At 37.4% G+C, this 15,560-nt stretch overlaps 1 protein-coding gene and 1 non-coding gene across 8 annotated transcripts in view; one reads left to right on the forward strand and one right to left on the reverse strand.

The window, feature by feature from the left end:
• Positions 1-232: 232 nt before the first annotated feature.
• Positions 233-429, forward strand: LOC112323051 (U2 spliceosomal RNA). Its single transcript, XR_002976692.2, has one exon. It is a non-coding gene; the product is annotated as a U2 spliceosomal RNA (small nuclear RNA).
• A 635-nt stretch (positions 430-1,064) lies between these two features.
• Positions 1,065-15,560, reverse strand: part of PIAS2 (protein inhibitor of activated STAT 2) — a 74,107-nt gene continuing 59,611 nt past the window's right edge. For 2 of the 7 annotated variants that reach the window (XM_053913342.2, XM_045187965.2), the window contains 2 exons: positions 11,287-11,324; positions 1,065-8,480 (listed from right to left, as the gene is read on the reverse strand). In XM_053913342.2, the coding sequence (XP_053769317.1) occupies positions 8,298-8,480; positions 11,287-11,324 (221 nt within the window). In that variant the 3' untranslated portion in view covers positions 1,065-8,297. Of the gene's footprint in view, positions 8,481-11,286; positions 11,325-14,383; positions 14,475-15,560 lie in introns of those variants that run through there. The other 5 variants (XM_053913347.1, XM_053913346.2, XM_053913345.2 and 2 more) reach the window with 4 other exon arrangements.

The following is a 15,560-nucleotide window of genomic DNA, read 5'->3' on the forward strand; positions in this document are numbered from 1 at the left end:
CATCAATGTGTGGTTGCCTCTTGTGTGCTCCCCACAGAGGGCCTGGCTCCAACCCAGGCATGTGCCCTGCCTGGGAATCAAACCTGTGATCCTGTGGCTTATAGGCCAGCACTCAATCCACTGAGCCACACCAGCCAGGGCCAACTCTTAAGTTCTAAGATGCAGATTCACTCCTCTCCTACATTTTAATGGGCTACATCTTTACAATCAATGGGACTGAAAGCAACGGGTCATTGCTTCTCAGCCGTTTGGCGAAGATCAAGTGTAGTATCTGTTCGTATCGGTTTAGTTTTAATATCTGATATGTCCTCTATGGGAGGACAATTTATTAAGTGGATTTCTGGAGCAGTGAGATGGAAGAGGAACGTCCTCTGCCCACTAGGTGCAATGACCTGGTCCTGTAGTACTCCGGGGAATGGTGCACGCACAGAAAGCAAGCAATGGGTCAGTTTAATTTCTTTACCTAAGGACTTAATAATCAGGTGGATTCAATCACATGGTGTTTCTGAAATGTTTTAAAAACTTTTATATCAAAAGCCTTTTTAATTTCACTCTTCCTCAAATACTTTACTCTTTTGGTCTCTCTGATACCATATCCTTCTATCTCAATTTCTCCTTCTGTCTTCGTTGTGTTCACTTTCCAGCTTCTTTTTTTACTGACTTCTCTGGATGGACTGCTGTACTTTCATGGTTTGGGGACCACCTGTGTGTTGCAGGACAAGCCTACAGCTCATTTAATGGCACGTGGCCATGACTTCCAGAGACGAAAGGTTACACAGTTCCAAAGTACTGAGTCCAGTAATGACTTGGGTCAAGTTGTTAGCCTTGAGACTGATGATAAATTAGAATGTTTACACGCACAACTGTATTGTGTAACTTGGTGTAATGTACCTGACCTAGATGAGTGCTCCTGAGTATACAACGCATATTACATGCAGAATTTCCCCAGCCTTATACATATATGGGCTGGATTTAAAAGGGGTCATCGAGGCTTTCAGGTTGAATACACCTACTCACACATTACCCCCACTGTGTGCACATCCTACCAATCCCCCATTCCCAGCCCTTGCCCCAGATCTTGGACTCTAGGTTTCTGCACAGACTTCCTCCCAACTCTCCATCACCTTTCACCACCACCACCTGCCCCAAACCATACTTCCTCGTTTTCCTCTCCAGGTGAACACCTGCTACCCAGGTGTTAAATGATTTCCATAGACAGGATAAGTCAAACACAGTTACCCACCAGTTTTTCATTCACAAATATTTATTGAGCACCTACTATGCACCACACCATGTCAGGCTCTGGGATGCGAGTGAAATAAGGTATCACCCCTGCCCTCGTGGAGCTTACAATCTAGTAAGGGAAACAGACACGATGAACTAATACATAAAATAAGTACAGGCTGGCGTTAAGTGCCACATAAGATATAAACCGAATGATGTAATAAGGACAGTTAGGAAACACCTCCTTCTTAGAATGATCAAGAAAGGCTTCTCTTATGGTTAAAAGCTGGGTTTGAAGCGTGGCTCCCCACTTACAAGCTGTGTGACCTTAGGCAAACTTACCCTCAGAACCTGTCTCCACACTTGTGACATGGGGACGATCACCCCACACTCAACAAATGCTCGTTACTGTAATAACTGAGAACTCTTCATTGCCTTCTCACTGCTTTACAAGGCCCTTCGTTCCTTACATACTTCTCTTAATATTCCTGAGCAAATGTCCAGCCACTGTGAACATTTTTAGTCCTCTATTTGACACTTCCAATCAACTCCCCTGTTCCTTCCTGTATGTTACTTACATAAAATCAGTTGTCTCATCTATGCGCTGCTGTAGCACCCTCCACTTAGCCTTTCACTGTGCCTTTTAATCTCCCTATTTCACTATTTTGCATATTCTACTGGAGTACAACCTCGGTGGTGGCAGGGACCTATCCATCTCTTGTTCCAAGTGCCTGATACAATGCCTGGCACATACAGATGTCAAACACTTGACTGACACTTTTGTAAGGCAAAAGCCATGCAGATGAAAGACAGAGGGAAAGTCTGATGGAGAAAGGTCCTGAAGGTAACAGGAAGGAAAAGGGTCAAAAGTCCACGCCATCTGACATTGGAACAAGCAAGTGTAAAGGTGAGCACAAGTGGAGAAATCATGCAGAAGTCTGGCACTGGATCCTCTGATGGAAGAGGTGATATGCCAATTGGTGAGAATGGGCAAAGAACCAGGCAAAGCCAAGTTAAGAGATGAGTGACTGAGAGGGAGGGGTCCGAGGGTATGTTCAAGGCTGTGATGATGGAGCAGTCGAAACTGAACAAGAAGTAGAGAGAACGAGGTGAAATGGCCATGGGGAGTTCCAGTGGCAGATAATGCTGTAGGTGAGATACCAGCCATCTCACAGGCCACGCTGAGGGGTGGGCCATCTGTAAGAATGAAGATACTGAGAATCCCACCACCATCACTCAGGAAGTGAAGCCTTCAACAAGTCAAATGGAGTGATCAGGTGGCTTGGTAACGGTAGCCGATAGAAACTCTTGGCACGGGCTGCAAAGGGGCAGACTTTTGTCAGAGGCCTTGGGAGTTCAGAAATTATGATAGAAAGGGCAGCAACGACCACCTCGAGTGTGTGAATATGAACACAGACCACACTGGAGAGAGCTGCAGGACATGACTGCACTTCAGGCGACAACCAAACTGTCATGAAAAGGCTGAGAAGCCGCCGAGCGTGGTTTAGGGAGGAGAGGATGGTCAACTGGGCATGTCTAGAATACACGCAGCATGAAGACAAGTGAAGGTAAAAATGGAAGTCGTGGAAAACTTGCACTTCTTAAGACTGCAGCAAAAAGCAGAGTTCCTTATCAAACTTACCATTGTCCTCCCTAGAAGACTAATGGCCATTCCAGCCGCCTCTTGTCTGTGCAACCACCACCATTATCCTGGTTGGTTGAGGCCTGAGAAATGGACTCAGCTTTTGCACCTATACCCAGACGCTGAATCTCGAGTACTCCTTTGACTCCAGTATCTACTCCCTTCCTTATTCCTGTGCCCATGTCTGAAATGAGCTCTCATAATTTATGTCTAGGTTCTCTTATCTGTCTCCTAAATAGCACACCTAATTAATGCCACTTTAGTTAGAGGGCTTTTAGGCTCCCAAGTCCACTGCAAAACTCACCTACATGTTTTCTCATTTGTAAAATGGGGACAATACCACTTTCCTCTGAAGTGCTATTGTAAGGAATGAGGCATTTTTGTAAAGTTCTTAGCATACTGTGTTTGGTAAGAATATTGATTTTTGATAACTTGATTATACACCCCTTGAAGTCTGGGACCAGATTATTTATACTACTGAATCCAACATACACTTACAAAACATACTGAATAAATATTTGTTGAGTAATTTGATGAAGGCCAAAACAAGAGGATATTCTATTTTATAACACCACACTTCACTCTCCTTCATTTAAAAAAGGTACACTTCGAGAATTCAAAATAAGCTTTAAAAGCGACTCCAATAAAAAGCAGTTGGGAAATAATCCTTGTGGTATGCTAAACAAGAAATTAACGAACACCCGAGGTTGGCAATCTGTTTTCTTTCCCCACAGCTGCCCTCAGGACACCAAGATCTGATTGGACACATCCAAGAATGCGAAGTGAAGTAAGCAAAGATCGCCCAGCTGTTGTTTCAGCCTTACCACATTTCCAGTTTGGATTGGACTACCTTTGGCTCAGGAGGTCCTACTGGCTTGGGGGAGCTGAGAAAGGCCAAAATGGAGCCTACAAGAAGAGGAAAAAAGAGAGCTGGCTACGAAGGGCTGGCCCTAGGCACAAATGATATTTTTTTAAGTGTCAGTATTTTCTAAGACTGGAAAACGTAGTCTGGCAATGGGCTACTTCACAGTGCAAATAAAACTATATGAAAAAATCATTGGGACATCTACATATGGGTGTTTGTGGAACATGTCAGATATAAGTGAAGCTGAGAAAGCCCAGGAAAACCACTACCTCCAAGTCAGTGAGCCCAGCTCAGCAGGGTCAAAAGGGCAGAGAGCTTAGTTCAGACACCTACAGAGAGGTACCGTATTTTTTGTGCTATAAGACGCACCCCCTTTTGGAAAATCAGGGTGCATCTCATAGTCCAAAAGTAGCTTACCTGGCTCGCGGGGGGGGGGGGGGGGGGGGGGGGCGCGCGCAGGTGTCAGTGGAGCGGGTTTTTTTGTTTTCTTTTTTCCCCTATTTTCCTCCTCTGAAACTTAGGTGTATCTTACAGCCCGGTGTGTCTTATAGTCTGAAAAATACGGTAAGTCATGAATGTTCTTGGAATACAGTCAGACAGCTCTCTCTGCTCATACTACGTTTGGAGTATAAATTAGTATATCCACTTGTGAAGGCAACATGAAGCAAGAACTACAAAATATTCATATCCTTGACCCAGAGATTCATCTCTAGGAATTTTTCCTAAGGAAAGAATTATGCACAAAGACACCCAACTGTAACATGAGATGCAATCTAAACTGTCCAACGGGGAAAAGCGCCGTGAACCATGGCGCACTCCACGGAACAGCGTGCAACTCATCGAGGTCGGCAGTTTTTAATGACGTGGAGTAGTGTCTTCAGATTGAGAGTCAAACCAAGACACAAATTATACTGAGAACCAATAAAGCTATGTGAAAACAAGCAAAGTAGCAGAGAAACTAGCAAGAAATATGCAAAAATGCTCAAGCGTTTTCCGCCCACCCCAGGTGACAGAATTACAGGCCATTATTATTTTTCCTTATACTTTTCTGTGTTATCTAAATTTTCCATAATGAGAATGCACAACAGTGTTAAATGACACAAAAACATTATTGAATCAGACAAGCATTAAAGAATGGGCATTTCTATATAGCTTTATTTGTTTCTGCTAGGAACCAGTGTGGTCCCTAGCAACAAGAACAAAAAAATGCTTACAAACCAATCATTTATTTGATAGTAGCATCAGACTCTTAAAAAAGCAGAGAAATTCTTAAAAAGTCTTTTCCACAAGTTTCACCATATGACTGTAAAACTGTAGCAAAAACCCAGCTAGACGACTGTGAGCTCCCACATCACACGGATCCAGGGCCACTACGTACAACGTTAAACCCAAGTTAAATGGCACACTGCTCCACATTTTTCAAGATGAAAATAAGTGTTTACTTTAAAAAAAAAAAAAGCAGTTGAATGCTTTTTGACCAACTGGGGGCTAGAAATGAACAGCATGTCTGAGACTTAAACTAATGCTTTGTAAAAATCAACTTTAAGACAAAATGTAACTAATATAGACTTTATTGGCAGAAGGAAGACAGACAATTGGTCACTACATTGTAAGTGTCCAGGATTGGTCTGAAGGCAGAATGTCTGCAAGGTCTGAATCTCAAAGTCAGAACAGTCTCAGTGCAACGTTTCACCTAAAATGCAGCATCTTACCTTTCTTCAAATTCCTGAAGATCTACCTAGGGAAACTTGTTTTATACCAAGAGTTACAAATCAATTTTTATATTCGAATTTCTAATCATATTTGCACTGTAGCTTTCCCGAAACACATTAGATAAGTGCCATATAACCTAAATTCACCTCTACTGTTTTAACTGTCCTGGGGTCAATGCCAGGTATTTATTCCTTCTGGGCAGAAATGGAAGTAAAATCCTAAAGTGGCTCACCTAAGGGTCAGAAAGTTAGTGAATGTACGCAGACCTTAGGTGTGAAGCTATATTCAGCACCAAGTACACCGTCAGGAGTTACCAAAGCAAGAAAAGCCCTTAACATTTCTTTGGGGATAAAGATAATAAAGGGTGGCAGGTGTCTTTAAGAGACTAGTAACTGCAGATCATTTCCTTAAACAGAATACTCTACATAATCGCCCGTCGGCTGACATCCAAGCAACAGTTAATACAACCTCCTCTGAAACTGCACTATACTTGGTTAAACAGAAAGTCTGGGCTAGCAAAACCAACTGCTAAAAACTGAGGGTCCTGGTGAAAATACTTAGTGACCACACTGAGAACGGGATAATGGCTTAATAACCACACTGTTATAAGGCCAAAGGCATAAAGAAAAGTGCTCATCTTCAAAGATACACAGACAAAGCCCCAATTTTAAGATTATAAGCTTAAGCGATTTTTAAAAAATGTTAAATCACCTGCATGAGATAAATTAAAAACGTGTATGTAATTTCAGTGGAAAGCACCAAAAACAAACTCTAAAGCTGTTCACATAAAATATCAAAAAGGAAACAAATCACAACTACAAAAGCAGAGGTATCCATTACAAGAACCAAGTAAATAAACTAATTTCTATTAATATTTTCATTTACCTTATAAAAACTCTGTTGGTTAAATTGGGGAGGGGAGTCTCTGAGAATCTGAAGGGTAACAAAATGATAACAAATATACTTCATTTCTTTATTAACAAATTATATCACACAAATCAGGTTACTTTTTCTATCTGAATACAGAGTCAACAGAAATTACATCTGTATTTAAAGCAGCAACATAAAATTTTACTATGATTAAATTCTGTATCTGGACCAAAAGACTGTATGTAACATGGACTGGAAATCTAATGACAAGACAGAACTGGCAACTATGGCACAACTACTGCAAAGTTTATTAGGTGAGGGGACGATGTAGTCACAGCGATGACACAGGAAATCACATGGGCTTAAGTCAGTACAAAAGGTACACACAGGCCATGAAAACTCGAGGAGGTGTAAAAACCAAGCACTCTACAGGTCAGCTCCCTGGAGTTGCACGGACCCTGAAGTGTCTATTCGAACTGAAATCGATACTCTTCATCTGGGCACTTCAGCCTGAGAATCAGTTAGGTTAGTTGTTTTACCAAAAGGGCTTTATCTTTAAAGTAGAGACAGATTGGGGAGAGAAAGCTAAGCATTGGGATAGTATTAACTCCTTGAGAACTCGAAAATCATTTAGGAAGCCAAACAAAGGAAAAGAAAATACAGAAGTTGGATGAAAATGTTTCTCTAAGAATAAAATTCAGTTTCTTGAGGGATTTAAAATCCAGCGCAAACTATGAGACAGTGGTTTTCAAAGTGGGGTTCAGGCTCATCCTCCTAACCACTTCCTTACTTAAATTCAAAAATTTCTAATTCTGTTTTGTCTTTCGTGACTTCAGAAAAGATTTCCCTTTAAAAAAGAAAAAAGAAATCTGATGCCATCCTTCTCTCTTGCTATTTGCTTTTTCTTTCAATATAATCAGAGATCTAAAATATAGATTTTGGTCAGTGTTACGAAAATCTGAAAAGTTTCAACAAAGACTTGAATATTATTCTATAAAGTAAATGAGCAAAAATAAGTTCTTAGAAACAAGTTAAGCTTTGTTATTCCTACCCCCCCACCCCCGAAATCTGTTCTTCCACTGCCTCCAAGCTCTCAATACCTCTGGATGGTGTGAACGCAATTCTAACATTCCAGCCACCTTATTCCAAAAACATTTCCTTCAATGGCCGCAGAATTTCTTTTTTGAGAAGGCAAGCCCGAAATTTATAATAGAAATCCCTACAATGAAATGTTCAATTACCAAAAATAACACGTTGTGTCAGGCCAGAATCTGTGTAGCGTTCTTCCACATACTCGCTAATACAGAGCAGCCAGACCCTAGAACTTCTCTCTGCATTCAGTAGCAAACAATATCAAAGTGTAAGTGACAACCAGGAAAAAACTACGTAACACAAAGGCCATTTTCTTTGATGGAATCAGGAAGAAAGCTGGAACTGCAGAAGAAAAGTGGAACCCAAGCTTTGGCCACTTATCAAATCAAGACTTCATCAGTTCAACGAAAGAGACCAATCTCCATGTCAGGGACTCATTTGGCAAGCTTCATTTCTTTCCATATATTTTTCCTTCCCATCAGGTTAAACAAACGTTGCTGTCATTTCAGAATCATTGATTACATCTTTTTTTTAATTAGAAAAGTTTACTTGAACATTTACATGATTTTATTGCTGTTTATTACAACCAAAAATATGTTTAACTGATTTGTAGAATCCATCCAGTAACATGAAAGTGAAATCCATCTCCCAAGAAGACAGTTATGGCTGAGTGCGTCTGACGCTGAGAGCACAGCATGAGTAAGAGAAGTCTTGTGTGTCATTTGGTTCTTACTGCAGTCATCTGTGTTCATCTCTCAGAAAGCAAAAGAATCCACTTGACGTTTTAATAAATATCAAAGTAATAGTTATTAAAAAAATAGCTTCCATGGACCAGAGATCCAAGAAAGAGCAGTTTTGATGAATGATTCCTAGAACTGAGTGAGTCCTCCTTTAGTCCAATGAGATGATGTCAGGAATGTTACTTCCACTGCTGGTTATGACCCCTGTCTCACTCCTGTTGCTGGATGAACTAACATGAGTACTGCTCTCATGGGGGCTGGTGGTGGTGACAGACGTACTGCTTGCTGTTAAAGGTGAGGTGAGACTATCCAAAAACATAGGAGGACAGTACTGCTTGAAACAAACAACGATGCCAATGAGGAAGAGGCTACATTGATTTTTAAATAAAGAAACTAGAAATTGTTAGATATGCACAAGTGAGAGCCACATTATTTAAATCCCAATGGGATTTAAAATTTTCTCAAAACTTCACGTCTTTGGATGGAAGGTGGCATGAATTTAGCTATTTCACATTACTTAGTGAATGTAGCATATTCTTGACCCTCTCAAAACTTGTAGAATTTGTTGACTGAATATATAGGAACAATTATAAAACTGCCAACAGCATTTAATAGTAAATACAGGCCCCATAATCATGACTCATAATTAATCTCAAAAAGATTTTGCTCACTGAATGTATTTATACCAGGTTTAAATCACACTGCAAAAGGCTAGTAAATACTTAGTTTTAATGTTATCAAGCAAAAATGCCAATGAAAAATTCAAGAATTCTTTAAAAATTTAGTGTCAATCAGATCATTTAGGAATGTTAAGATTGATCAGCTAAATAGTGGCATTTGACTCCTTTGTACATACATGTAACAATACCTGAACTCCAAGGCATCATTCATCCTAAAGTAGACTCATGATAGCCAACTACCACGTGATGCCCAGAACAGAGAATTATCTCACATAATCACAAAATTTCAGAATAAATCTTAAAGTAGATCTAATCTAATCTTGACACCACTCTGTAAGAGTTCATATTTTGTTTCCTTACCAGCTTGTTTGCCAATTCCGAAACAAATTCAAACCTGAATTTAATACTCTAGTACTGACCAAGAGGGAGAGAGACAGACAAGAGCTAAAAGCTTTATTTTATATCATCATAGAATATTTTATGTAAGAAATTGCACTGACTTTAGTAAAATAAGTGAGGTCCACTATATACAAGAGATATCCTAAGTTTATCTTCAGATTGTATGAAAGATCAGTAAGGAAATCCAATCAATATTATCAATTCTATAGTCAGCTATTAACTAGAAATACTAAGTTACAGAACAGGAATTTAAAACAGGCTGTTTAGATTACATGATCTTCAAAAAGATATGGGAATGGCAGCCCCAGGTTTAAGCTGGTAGTCAGTGGAAAAAAAACTAAAATTCAGGCTGCCTTTCAAAAAAGTAATTTAATGTTTAAGATGAATAACTGCCTTGGTTCATCGATAAAACAAATGCCATGGGAATTATTGGTTAAGGGGAAAAATGAATAGTTCTTAAAGTTCTAAAAAAAGTGTTTAACTCTTAGGTAGTAAACTTTTCTAAAAGCAAATCAATTTCCTACTTTCCACTATAATTGCATAAAGCAGCTGGGAAAAAAGCCAGACACTTACAACTTCATTTATAAAAATGAATGCTAGATACTACAGTACTGCCTTGTTACTGCAGGCTCTATGCCCTGATTTTTTGTAATAATCAGGTTGCAGCCATTTACCTCTCACTCTGAACCCTTTATGTGTTAATTGACACAGCTGCACAAAAGCAAAAGGGAACAATATGGAGGTGAAGTATAACAAATCTAAAGATTCTAAGCAAAACTGAAGGCACAACCTCACCCTTCCATTGGCTTACAATGAAGTTAGCCTAACACTAAGCATGCCAAGTAACACTATGAATGAGCATCCTCTATGGTCCAAGATAATTTTTTTAAGGGTGGTTCATATAAAAAAAAGAAAAATCAGCAACATTTTAAGCCTGAAGAATTCATTTCCTAGAATACAGAGATACTTTTTGCCATAGAAAGAATCTACTGATGTCACAAAGTCAACTCCGGGTGAAAAGAAATTCTTCGTTCTATGCACGTTAACTTGGGCCCAAATCTCTGATTTTGGCCCTGGCTGGTGTGGATCAGTGGACTGAGTGGCGGCCTGGGCACGTGTTCCCAGTCAGGGCACATGCCTGGGTTGCAGGCCAGGTCCCCAGTCAGGACTGTGCAAGAGGCAACCAATCTATGTTTCTCTCACACATCGACGTTTCTCTCCCTCTCTCTCTTTTTCCTCCTTTCCCCTTTCTCTAAAAATAAATAAATAAAAATCTTTTTTAAAAATTTCCGGTTTTGTCTGTGTGATCAGATACATAGTAGTCAAACAGGAGGTCCCACAAGACCTGTAGATTCTGAGCAGCCTAGGAAGCAGTGCTCCATGTTCTTCCTCTATTCCCTTCCTACTTTCAACACATCTTTCAAAGCCCCTTTCTCTATTCCACTTTCCCCCCTGGCTTTTCCCAGGCCTCCTCCTCCTCTGTTCTGATGTGCTTTAAGCCTGTCAATGGAGTCCATGCTCACGGCAAGGTCTTTGTGTTGGGACTCTGGGATACCAGAATTTGTTATCTGACAGAGATAGAAAGCAGGAATGACTGGCTTATAGCAACTTTAGGTTGGGGCATCCCCAAAGTTTGAATCTGATTGCCTTTATAAACAAGGAAGAATAAAGATAATGATTCAAGTCAGTTTAATCAGCTTTAGCTATTTTCTCTGTATAGAACAAGTGTTTACAATTTCTGTAAAGTTTTAACCTCTTGTCATCTGGCACTGCTTTCCCTCATTTGAACCACTCAAATGCTTGTGATAACTGCCAACTGATTATTAAACAGAATAAAATATAATTAAAAATTCAGGTATTAAGGCCAAAACATCATAAGTTGAAAAACAGCAATTTTATTTATCCAAATAAAACTGTGAAATATTTATATAGTACTTTCTTTCCATCAATGTAAATAACTGAGAGTTGACTGTCCTGATTTTATGCAACTGGTCATTTTTAGTTAGTATGATATAAGCAACAATCAAATACAAATTAGTTGCTTAAATTCAGGATACATACCTGGGGGTCAACTGGAATAAGGGAAAGAAAATCCAAACCTAAAACAAAAATGCTTTGTTAATAGTTGTCTCATACTTTGGAGACAAGAATTATTTCCCAAAATCATTTTATGTTTATCATTAAGTCATAAAACATTTGGGGCAAGTGCTTACCATTCTGCAATAGGAAAGTTCTGTACCAGAAGCAGTGACATTCGATGTGTATAAAACACCAAAATAAACACACCATATTATGCTGTGTGTAATGCACACTTTTTTGCCCAAATTTTTGAGGGAAAAATAAGGATGTGTATTATACATGGATAGTACCTGAAATACCTTGTATCTGTTCTTGTGTTTTGTAATTATTTGTTACATAAAATTTCTTGTACCATAATATGTTCAAAAATAAGTGCTAAAATTCCTTCAAAATACAAAACACAAGTATCTAAATACAAATGAATAAAATATTGAATTAAAAACTTAAAATGGAAAATTTTTCCTGAAAGTTTGAGCCAAAAACATGGGTCTGCATTATACATGGTAAAATATGGTATTCCCTCACAAAACATTTGGAAAAATCACTTTCCAGAGACTTAGAGGGAGGAGTCCAAAAATTTCCAGATAAGTAGGACTAGTCAAAGCAAACATGTCTTTGCTTCATCACTTAACAGAATGAGAAGCAATAAAGGTGATGAGACAGTAATCTGGATACGAACCATAAGACGACAACAACAACAATAACAACAAAACCTTAGGCTCTTAAGATACTTCACATTTATTTTTTAGAAATACACCACACTGAGCTTCCTCTGAAACACTAATCCTTACACAGATGTCTGTTTCACGGAACCTCTCTGCCCCTCGCTCAGGAGCAGCGCACAGGAGCAGCACGCACTTCCGTGCTCCGCACAGAGCACGCACTTGGTTCATTTCTGCTCACTAACAAGCTAATCTTATCTAGGCTTACTGGGTTAAAAGCCAATGCTATTTTCTAAACTAAAGATGTGAGAGTCTCCAATTAATCTTTAGAAACAGGAATGTGGAAAAGGCTGCCCAGTAAAATACCATTTTGAAGCATTATAGTTCTAACAATAAATAATAAAAAACTTCATGTCTGAAAAAATCTAGAAATAAACTTTCAAGAAAGTTTCCCTAGATGCCCGTTTGACTAAATTTCAAAATATAAAATAACAAAACAAAAGAAAAACATACTAAGTATAAGTCACTAAGACAGGTCAATTTCTATTCAATTCTAAAAATTTTTATTTGTTGGCACTCAATGTCATCTTAAATAACAATCATACAGAGTAAAAGTCTGATACTGGACTATTACTCAAAATAGAGAATATTAGTGGGAATGGCATTTAAAACATTTAATAACCAAAACGAGTAATTTATAACTCAAAATTTTAAATTATAGTTAGTCCTTTATAATCCCAAAATAAGGTATGATTAAAAATATCCAGTGATAGGAAGCTGGATAGGTAGCACCAATCATTGAAGAAAAAAAAATCATTCCATTTCTAAAACATGTAAAAAAATGTTGACAGGATTTTTGATTTTGTATGTCTGTCACTATACAATACAGCAGGGTTTGAGCCAACAATGGACAAAGGGGATCACAACAGACTGTTTCAACAGCTTCCCCATTAAACTGGCCATCAGTAGGTGATATTACCTCCACCAGCAGAGTTTCTTTTCACATTAATGATGTTGTTCAGTAAATCCTTTCTCTGCTTCTGCTGAACACTAATTCAAAATTTGTCTAACACTTATAATACCTCCCGAAAGTTTTATGTATTCAACATCTCCATTACTGACTAAGTCAAAAAGATACTTTATTGGCATGTCATTTAACTAACTGGCTCAATTTTATGATTTTTATTTTGCTTCTAATGGTTTAACATTTTTCTTTTTATAGTAACTTCTGCTTTTATAATTTATTTAATTTTGTATGTTCAATTACTTCTAATGTTTGTTGAATCACTCAGTTCACTTGAATAACAAACTTCTTTGTAAAGCTAGGAAAGTATTGCTGTCTCTGCTGGAGTATGTGTACTGAGGCCAAGCCATTCGAAAGTACTTATTTTCTCAATGTTTAACTATTGCCACTTCAAAACTTCAATTTATATCAAAATTTATATCAAAACACAGGCTTGATGTAATTTTTCAAACTGTTTTTTGCAGCTCTAGCACTGAAGGCCGGGTGTCAAGACTTCTTATTTTCGTATTTTCAATTCCCAGCTCTTCAAACCTACGTAATTCTTTATTTCATGTGTTCCTTTATGTGTGCATAATTATATACATATATTATGTACACACACACACAGCCTATTGATTTAAGAGATGTGCTTGATCTGTACCTTTTGATACCTCATCCAGGGACATTACTATGTCTAGTAAAACACCTAGACATAGTTCTAAAAATCTCCCCAACATTACACAGATGCTGGCTATACAAAATTCAAAAATGTTCTAATGTAAATATTTCTCACTAAAAGTATTTTTTCCTCAAACACCATCACTAAAATTTGATATAGTATGTCAGATGTTATTCCTTCTAATGAACTTCATTATCAAAGTTTGCATCTTACCTTTTAAGTAAACTATTAAAGCTCATATAGTTGAAGTTTCATGAATAGTAATTACTGTTATTTCCTTGTCTTGTAAGTTTAGCAAAATGCTGTTTTCCTATTTCAACCTAAGTTACAAATGCAACAGTAGTTTATACTGATATCTATTTATGCCCTCCTAAGTATTTCATGGTTGAAAATGCACTCAATTATTTTTAACTAAAAATCAGGTATTGTTAAAAATTCTGATGGTACATTCTAAATGTTCTATTAACATTGATGAAATTGTAGCTTTTAGATTTTAAATGTCTTTAAGTGAAACTGACTCTACCTGTCTTATTAATAACAACACATTTTCCTTACTTGAGCCATGAACTTACAAAACATGATTGCTACATGATTAAATAGGTAAATGTTTAGCACTTTCAAGTTTTAATGACACAACTTTTGAGCACCATTCACACCTGACAATATGTCACTAGTAATAAGGCGGTCATATTTTTTCTTGAAATAATCAAGCTGTTTTTCCATTCCATAAATACAAATTATGTTTTATTTTGAATTCAATGTTGCACAGTATCAGAAGACGTTCCAAGCTGCGGTTCATTATTAATATCATTTCTTCTTTGTTCCCCTGCAGATTCAGAAGATTCATGTTTATGATGTTTAAAAAGAATGTTAAGAAATGTATTAAAACTCTGTCATCTCTCCATTCTTGGTATTCTATTTAATATTTTATTATAAATTATTAAATTTATAATTATCAGCTCTGTAAAGTATGACTAATTACATAAAAACTATGCACAAAAGTAAAATTAATTACTAATTACAAAAGAGCATATTAACAATAAAACCAAGGTAAAAACTAAGCTATTTAGATATAGTCACTGCCATGATTCACAGACGACAATAAACTGGTAATTCTTGTAAAGTACAATAGACTCTATTCAGTTTATCAACTGATAGAAAGCATTTCAACATTTTAATAAAATGTTGTATCACCATATTGGTTTATATTGGCTAAATATCAACCCTGAATATTAGTCTTAGTTCGTTAATACCGGGCTTGAAGTGTATTCTACAAAATGTACAATGGACATATTTTACCACATTTTTCTCAAATGTGCACATTTTATAGTCTCAATTTATGCCCAAATTTTGAAAAACTGTAAAATTCTCTAAAGTTAAAAATTCATCCAGAATCACATAATTTGAAAACTAACAGAGCAGGTCATTTGTAAATTGTGTCTATTACACTGTTAAATGGTCAGGGTCACTTTAGTAAATGGGACATTTATCATTTTTTCAGGATCAACTTTTAATTCAACGTCTTTAGAAAGCAAATCCTTCTGAAATGTTTGAAAATAACATACACTAAGATGATGTGTGGACACCCTTCAACTTCACTTAAAATCAACTGAGATTAAAGCAAAATAGTTACGAATTAAGAATCTCCAAGTTTCTGTCTCTCTTATTGAGCATAAAACCTCGCCTATCTATTAACTTAGCATCAACCTTTGTATACAACAAATACTTTTTAACTGGTGACAGATGGATTTACAATAAATTTAAAAAAATACCAATTCCCGAAGTACATAGAGACTAAACATATATATGAAGCAAGATGCATTTAAAATTTTTGGATGGATACAATTTGTAGTCTATCCTTTTACATTAAATTTCACTTGAATTGGGCCAGGTAACACAACATCAACTATTT

Source organism: Desmodus rotundus, chromosome 10 (assembly GCF_022682495.2).
Source record: "Desmodus rotundus isolate HL8 chromosome 10, HLdesRot8A.1, whole genome shotgun sequence".
In the NCBI taxonomy this organism is placed as follows: domain Eukaryota; kingdom Metazoa; phylum Chordata; class Mammalia; order Chiroptera; family Phyllostomidae; genus Desmodus; species Desmodus rotundus.